The 8,777-nt window shown below is 42.7% G+C and overlaps 1 protein-coding gene across 1 annotated transcript; it reads left to right on the top strand.

The window, feature by feature from the left end:
• Positions 1–1,484: 1,484 nt before the first annotated feature.
• LOC308111594 (ubiquilin-1-like) lies at positions 1,485–8,265 on the top strand (the record flags this gene model as incomplete). Its single annotated transcript, XM_080466556.1, is given in 13 exon segments — positions 1,485–1,607; positions 1,880–2,025; positions 4,051–4,178; positions 4,331–4,593; positions 4,812–4,985; positions 5,079–5,247; positions 5,431–5,552; positions 5,691–5,774; positions 6,485–6,600; positions 6,708–6,879; positions 7,641–7,676; positions 7,680–7,777; positions 8,256–8,265. Coding segments are annotated over 13 exon segments (1,641 nt in total).
• Positions 8,266–8,777: the final 512 nt, after the last annotated feature.

Below are 8,777 nucleotides of genomic sequence, written 5' to 3'. Positions count from 1 at the left end.
TGTGTCGCATGCAGCTTTGCTTTTTGAAATGTTCAAACCTCCAGCAAAATCTGGTACTTAATTCAAACCCTGATTTTCTTGGAAGGAAACATCCTACAATGATTTAAAGAGGTATAAAGGCAAGGAAATGGAAAGGGTTGTTGAAGGTTAAAAGTCATGTCACCACTGAGTAAGTCCACATTTTGAGATCATAATTCATTTCATTTTCATTTATTTATTTTCTACAGTTTCACACATGCAGCCAGGGACTTTGACTTGCGCATGAATTATGCAAAATCACAAAAAAAAAATGACACCCAAAAAAGCTCAGAGCTTTTCATGCTGGGGTCCAACACACCAACACTCAAAGCATCCTGCACATTTTAACCAAGGATGGCTCAACCACAACTAGGTCCCAAACCTTTTGATCCACATTTGTTTTTAACAACTAACTTTATTCTTTAAACCAAGAATTTCATAAACTGTTTTATCTATTTGTTTACAAATCAAATGAACATTGTGTCATTTGTGTTGACTAATCATCTAGGAAATGTTAAATAAGTGATAAATGTTTGCAAATAAATACAGTTAAAAGTATCTAAATTACTCCTGTAATCGGTTTTGGATTAATGTACTTTGTACTTTATCATGTTTTTTTAAACAACATTCTTTTAACTGTAAAAGTCAAACAATGTTTGAGGTTTTCACATTCTTGCTCTGAAGGTAGATGGACTACTAGTTCTCAAGTAGAAAATGTCCTTCCACCGCCATCATCTATATTTAGGATCCGAGCACTGAAAGTGCTGAAGGACCTTAATGAAAGTGTAAAGATTGTTGTTACCATTTGAGCCTTGGTAATTCCCAAGCACGCCCTGGAACAGGAAGAGCAATGTAAATACAGTACATTGTCAGATCGGCCTCAGAGCTGACTTGCTGCATCAGAACCCGACCCTCATCACAGTCACATCACAATGACGATCTTCAGCTATAGCGCCACCTGCTGGAAACAGGAGCTACGTTCTACATAACCTGTCCATGATGCGTCTGACCTCAAATGTAACTTTAGATGACATACATAACGACTGACATACACCAACTGAAAGTCTCAGCCGGAGTCCCGCAAGTGGCGAGGACCCATTCAAGGCTGCTGGCCGCATTCATTTAACTTGAAACGGACATTTAAAGGGACATTGCTCAGTGCTGCTGTTCTTGAACTCCTGGTGAACGCAGTGATGTGCTATATCCTTAAGTTGTCTCTGTTTACATGACTGGTCTGTTATTAGGAAATCCCTTCTCGCCATTCAGAGTCTTGTGCTGGGTGACTGTGCTCATATATCCCCCCGTTCACTTTTGAAAAGTGCCTGGTTTACATGTGCGCAGCGAGCTGCAGCACATTTTCCTCACCCTCCTCATCCTCCTCATCCTCCTCACAACTTTGTGCCGACTCATCGGGACAGACAGACGTGGCAGCGACGCTTCCCCGCGCCACCATCCCGGGACCCGACATGTCAGGCTCCGTGAGAGACGCACCGAAAAGCTGCCGCGGGTCCGAAATCGTCCACGTCACTGTGAGAAGTGAGACCGAGAGCAGAGAGTTCATCGTGACGCGAGACTGCACCGTCCGACAGGTCAGGAGGCTGGATGCTGCGCGCGTGGACGCGTCCGATTCGGCAGCGCGTGCAGGCCTTTTAGTGTTCTAATCTGATAAATTGGTGTGTGTGTGTGTGTGTGTGTGTGTGTGTGTGTGTGTGTGTGTGTGTGTGTGTGTGTGTGTGTGTGTGTGTGTGTGTGCGTGTGCGTGCGTGTGCGTGCGTGCGTGTGCGTGCGTGCGCGTGCGTGTGCGTGCGTGTGCGTGCGTGTGCGTGTGCGTGCGTGTGCGTGCGTGTGCGTGCGTGTGTAGTTGAAGCGCAGCCTCAGTGAGCGTCCCGGAGTCTCCGCGGCGGAGCAGCAGCTGCTGATTCACTCTGGTCGGATCCTCACAGAGTCACAAGTGATCAGTCACCTGGAAGAAGGAAACACGCCCGTCTGCCTCCGCATGACCCAAAGGTAAACATGTGGACTCAGAACCAGAACCTCCAAACAGGTGAAGTGGAGCCACCGGATGGATACAAGGTTCAGAAAGGTTTAATGCTGAACTCGATAGTAATATGAACAGAGAAGAGGGGGGACAAATATGTGTGTTGGCCTCAAAGCTTGTTGTTGTTGTTGTTGTTGTTGTTGTTGTTGTTGTTGTTGTTGTTTGTTTGTTTGTTTTGTAAACAATATTGTTTTGTCAATTTATTTCCTCACATTTCTATGCATATTTTTTTTCCTATTGATTTTCTGCTTTATAAATACTATTGTTAATTTGTAGAAAATAATCTAAATGTGGAAATGTAATATAAATAGTAATAATATATAAGAAAGAAATATGATTGAACTCTACTCCTGTTCTTTCATTGCTGCTTCGACTGCAGTTGTTAAGTTTCCAATTCAGGAATGAGCTTTGCAACAAGTGAAGAAGAGCAATCAGAGATTTCTGACCTCCGCCAAGTGCAGACATGGACACAGAGAAAAGACTCCTCATCCATATCAACCGCTTTTATTCATTTATTTAGTTTGGTGATCACGTGATTTTATTTAATAATTTGAAAGAACACAAGATAAGGCAATATATTACAAAATGAAAATTTTTAATTCGATCCATTATATTTATCCGGGTCAAACCCAAAATGTAATGGGTTCTTCCTTTGCTCAAAATGCACCCGTGTGCCGTTTTTTTTTTATGAAGATCCGCTTCGTAGTTTTTTGGGTTATCTTGGGAAACAGACAAATAATCGCTGATGATATTTATAACCTCTTTGGCGGACATAATCTGCAATTTTTGAGAAGAAGCAGCTGCAATATCCAAATTGTCCACTGTGGGGCGTAAGATTACCACAAACAAACCGACACTGATTTCTAAACCTAAACTGTGAAAACAAACATGTATACAAATCATGTAACCTGTCAAGCCACAGACTTTATACTCAACATAAGTCTAAAGGCAACCGCAGAGGAAAGGAGAATTTCAGACGGTTCTGTTTAAAAATACATTTCAGGCCGTTCATGTTGTACTTTATTAAGAGTGCCTCAAATGTGATCATTTTCTGAAGCACTCATGCATCTTTGCACTGAATAATTGGAGCAAACAACATTATTATTATTATTATTATTATTATTATTATTATTATTATTATTATTATTATTATTATTATTATTATTACTAGTAGTAGTAGTAGTAGTAATAATAATAATAATAAGAAGAATGCAATATGCGAGATAAACAGAGAGAAATCAGTGTCCATGACTTTCTGTCAAATAAGTTTTACTTTGAAGCATTTTATTCACTCTGTCCCGTATATCCAGTGTATAGAAGCAGATTCACCAACATGGTCACATTTTTATTAATATGTCTTTATCTATCCATGTAAAACCCTTCTCTCTCTCTCTCTCTCTCTCTCTCTCTCTCTCTCTCTCTCTCTCTCTCTCTCTCTCCATCAAATCCTGACCTTCATCCACTGAGCAGGTACACACACATGTTAATCTACTGTATTAGACATTAGGCCGTGTGTGTAGACTTTAACTTAACAGATGTGAAATTTCAACAAATCTGTTTCTGCGTGCCAGAACAGTTTAATTAGTGAATCCAAGTAAAGTAATGTAATGGAGGGGGGGGGGGGGGGGGGGGGGGGGGGCGTCCTACTGTCACTGAAGTTCATTATACAGCAGCAAAACAGTTTATCGTCATGTATTTACAAATCAATCAAATCTGGTATCTGACTTTTTTCAACTTGATGAGTCGTCCCTGTGACGAAACAATGTCGGCTTGTGTGACATATTTCTAAACTATTAGAGGTTCTTTCATTCTTGTGACATATTAGCAATGATAGTCTTTACTATGTTGGTGTACAAATGCATTAATGCAATGATATTTAGATTAAAGTATTACTCAGTGATGTCTTGACTCTTGGCTGCTGTTAGAAATACTTCCAGCTCCACACAGGTCTCACACCAGATCTGTAACCTTGTATGATTGACTATCTTTGTCAGGTCGCAGATGTCTCCCTGTCCACCTGGCATTGATACAGCTCCAGAAATAATCCAGTCAGAGCTCACTGCTGTTCTCGAGCCTAATCTTGAGACCTCCACACCTTCGCCCACCTCTCCGTTTTGCCTTGGTAAGACCTCCCTTTGGCCCTCTCAGATCTCACATGACCAATAAGTGCATGGTAGTCCAACCTTTTGTCCTCACTGTCGTAGGAACATTTCAAACAGCCTGCCAGTGCATTTACCTTTTTTCGTTTCTTTTCATCCTACTTTGTTTGCTCAGTCGAAGGTCTAAACACTTTTGGCATTGAAAACAGAGGGCCTGGATTCTTTCCTGCACTCCAGCAGCAAATGGAAAGACAACTTCTGGCTGACCCGGAGATGTTACGCCGTGTCCTCAGCAGCCCCTTTGGGCAGGACACTCTCTCAACCTCTTGTCCCCAGCTGACCCGACAGCTCATTCGGTCCAATCCCCAAATTCAACAGCTCATGCAAACAAACCCAGAGGTGGAGGAAATGGTAAACAACACTGATGTCATAACACAGGTGAGTTTTAATAAACCAGGCCACCTATGCCTAGGAATAGAACCAGCAACAACACAACGAGCAGGGTCCTGCTCACTATCAGCTGTGATGTCTCTTCTGCAAAATATCTAACATGTGGATGTTATTTGTTCATGACAGTTTAACTGTGACTGCCCCATCCCTGCCCAATCTCTCTCACAAGTTTTCAACACCTCACTGGTTTTTGCTTCCTTGTCCAGGTGCTTGAGCTCATCAGAAACCCGGACACGATTGAGGACATGATCGTAAATGAAGACAGAGCGTTAAACAATTTCCAACCAGATCAAGAAAACCTGGAAACCATCACCGGTGATTCTGGGCATCTGCAGAGGTCAAAAACAAAAATAGGAGCGCGTCGTCTCCGACTTGCACAGGTGCAACTCTGAGAAGGTCATTTTGCTGGTTTATCTCTTTAAATGAGCTCAAACTGATCTTGTGTGTCCTACATATTTCTGTTACACTTTGAGATCCACACAGGGGAACCCCCAGGGGCAACTGCACCATCTGGGAGTCAACAGACACCGGAGGGTGAGAGCGACCCAACACCTGCCTTCTCCAGTCACCCTGAGGATCCTCTGAGGGGGTTGAGTGCTTCGTCAAGGACCCATTCAAGCTCTCCCAGCACCATTAATGCAGGTGAGATAGAGGACGGCTTGAGGCAGATCATTTAGTCCTCTCACCAAACTGATTCGCTGGACGACTGACAGGACGTGGAGCTGGATTACAGAGGACAGGCACAATAATACGCATTGAAAAGTCACGCGATTCGAACATATCAGTTCCTATTATCAGTCTGAGGCCTCCTTTCTGATCTTTCAGGCATGCAGTCCTTGCTGGAGGAGATCACTGCCAGTCCAGGTCTGATCGACAGCTTGCTGTCCGGGCCCTGCGTCAGCAGTCTCTTGAACTGCCTCTGCCAAAACCCAGACCTTGCTGCACAGGTGATGCCAGAAAAAAACCTTTAAAGACTGAAGCCACGTATTTTTCACCAGAGAAAAAGCAGAACTTTTTTGTCTATCATTGAAGTAGCAGACAGGTCTCATTGCCCCCTCACCACTTTTGTTTTCGTACCGTTTCAGATGCTGCTGAGCCACCCTTTGTTCTCAGGAAATCCCCAGCTGCAGCAGCAAATGAGACAACAGATCCCTCTGTTCCTGCAACAGGTTTGTTTATTCTCCTCGCTGTTTGCCTCCCGGTTAGAGCAGATGTGTTCAATACATCCATCAACCACTTTTTACTTTCCTGCCACTCATATTTTTTTCCCTAAACGTTCACCCCTCCGTTACCTTTGACGTAGATATGGTTTTAACAGTAGTTTAGGAACCTCAGCTACGCTTATTCTAATGGCGTTACGGACAGGTAATCTGATGGCATCATACCGTTCTAAATCAAGCCCTAACTCCTCGGTCACAGCGAGAATATAGAATATTCCCAGTTTTTTGGGCTTCCAGGCTTGTCTGCGTGTGGAATTTGCATCAGTTTGATGGGATCCCTATTGGCTTCGTAGCAACTGCACACATTTCAAGCATATTGAGAAAATTCCCAAACATAACTCATGCACTAATCTTGGATCATATAAAAGAAAGTTATTTCCTGCACAAAGCAGAGCTGAGTCAGTCAGTCAGATTCCTGTTCTGAGCCCAGTTCAATGATGGATCAAGCTTTATACTTCATACTGTTCTAGGACTTGCTGGGCTTTGGGGTTTTTCTGTACAGAGTTTGCATGTTCTCTCCGGATCTTAAGTTTGTTAAAGTGGTATAGACGGATTGTTGAAAACTGTAACAATCCATCAGTAGTGACTTATCTGCCGTGCCATTCTTGGTGTAGTATTTATTAATAATATTTTCCGAATGACTGTCAAATATGGTGTAGATGCAGAGCCCTGAGCTGCTGGCGGCCATGTTGAACCCCAAAGCACTGGAGGCTTTGCTCCAGATCCAACAGGGACTTCAGACTCTGGCTGCAGAGGCTCCTGCCCTCATACCTGCGTGAGTGAAAACAGATTGTACACCTCTGCCTAATGAAAGCTAGACTGACTTCATGGCCGAGGAAAAGAAATGCACTTTGAAGACATACCCACGGTTTTGTCCTGCAGGGCTGAACTCGATCACACGGGCAGCGGTGTTAACATCAACGCTCCTCAGTCTGCATCTGAGTCTGTCCGAACCAGCCAATCAGGAAGTGGTCCTCAGGTTGCCACGGTGACGGAGCAGCAGCAGCAGTTTGTACAACAAATGCTTCAGACGCTTGCTAACACCAGTGGTGGGGTAAATCAGTGTTTTTTACCCTCTGGCTTCGGTGTGTATCTAAAGTAGAAATATCGCTGTGACTAAATAATTTGACGGCAGCAGGACCTTTGAAGACGAGTGTTACTGAGTGAATGAGTGATGAAGTGTACAACGTTTACCATCCCAAGGTTCGTAACTTGTGCGTTATTAATCTTAAAGTTAGTTATGTCACAAACATTAGAGTTCCACATCCTGCTATGATGTCTTTTTTATTAATGTTTCAAAAATTCACCTTTTAATTGAGATCACCACAGTATGATTTACATTTCTTGTTTGTTATTTATCTAGAACTGGAGTCGGCGCTCCTTCACGTTCCTTGTAAGATTTACAGGCATAAAAAAAAAAATCCTCTGGCATTAGACATATCTCCTATTCAAGATAAATCAAACATCTTTAAATTGTTTCATGTTTCTTCAGCTGTTGGCTTCATTTCTTGTTATTTATGTCAGAGCTGTCATGGACACCTGAGGAGACTCAGAAGTGTGTGTGTGTGTGTGTGTGTGTGTGTGTGTGTGTGTGTGTGTGTGTGTGTGTGTGTGTGTGTGTGTGTGTGTGTGTGTGTGTGTGTGTGTGTGTGTGTGTGTGTGTGTGTGTGTGTGTGTGTGTGTGTGTGTGTGTGTGTGTGTGTGTGTGTGTGTGTGTGTGCGCAACCTGCTTCCTGAAGCCCAAAAACTCTTTTCACTAGCTCTGTGTTTTTTGTAACCAAGCCTCTAAATACCCTTCCTGTCATGTGGTGTCAGGTCCATCATGAAGAGTCTGACCTCCAGGAGGAGCTGTAGCAGCTGAGCTCGACGGGCCTTAGAGACACACTGACAAACCTTCAGGCCCCCATCAGCACAGGAGGGGACCTCAGCATCGTGATACAACATCTGCTCAGGCTCTCTCTCTCACACACACACACACACACACACACACACACACACACACACACACACACACACACACACACACACACACACACACACACACACACACACACACACACACACACATCCCTCGATTCATCTTCAAACACAGATGACTGTACATGTACATAAATCATGAGCACCTACACTCACATGTAACTGTAGAAAATACAATAATATCAATAAGACAAACTCAATTCAAAAAAAAAATTCATGTGTTTAAATATTCAGTCATTAATTCATTTTAACTATATAATATATTCTTCAGTCCCTTCAAAGTCACTCTTAAAGTAGGCAGATTGAGAATGTAAGGATATGTCAAGCTTTATAAGACACTCTTGTGATCTATTCTGTCAGCCATTAACAGTATTAAACTGTATGTGTGAAAGCTGACTAGATCTGCTTCGTAAATAGTATTTAGATTCCTGACTCCTATTTGTTATCCTACAGGGATGATTAAGTTGGGTTTGTGCCACAAAAAAAAGAGTATACAGTCACTTCTACTCTGTCAGGGAATGATGCCCTGGTGAAGGTCTCCACATACAGATTGTAGTCTTGTATTACTTGCATGCAGACGTTGTGTTATTAATCTCTGTGTTGCTGCACTATGAAGCCCAGGCCTATTTTCATGTTGCCACCTGGTCAAGGTCTAATGAAAGCTTTTAAAACCCAGACATGGTCATCAGATGTCCTGGAAGTGCCCAGAGGATTCACACTCTCGGTCTCAGCCTCGGGAACACAAAATGTTGTTGATCCAGAAAACACCAGATCATTTTATGTGGATGTACAGCTAAATAATAAATAGGATAATTTAACTTTTTAAATCTTCTCAACACACTCTCTCTGGAGAAACTTATGTCAGCCATGAGGGGGAATAAAGCATTTGAGTAGGGTTAAAAAAAAAAAAAAATGTAATTGATGTTCTTGACTCAAGCCTGGAATGATGAAGTGCTGCTTTGCTTTCTTCTGAAA

Source organism: Lipophrys pholis (genome assembly GCF_963383615.2).
Source record: "Lipophrys pholis genome assembly, chromosome: 7".
Taxonomy (NCBI): Eukaryota; Metazoa; Chordata; class Actinopteri; order Blenniiformes; family Blenniidae; genus Lipophrys; species Lipophrys pholis.
Note: the sequence above shows the minus strand (reverse complement) of the source record. Positions and strands in the feature narration are given on the sequence as shown.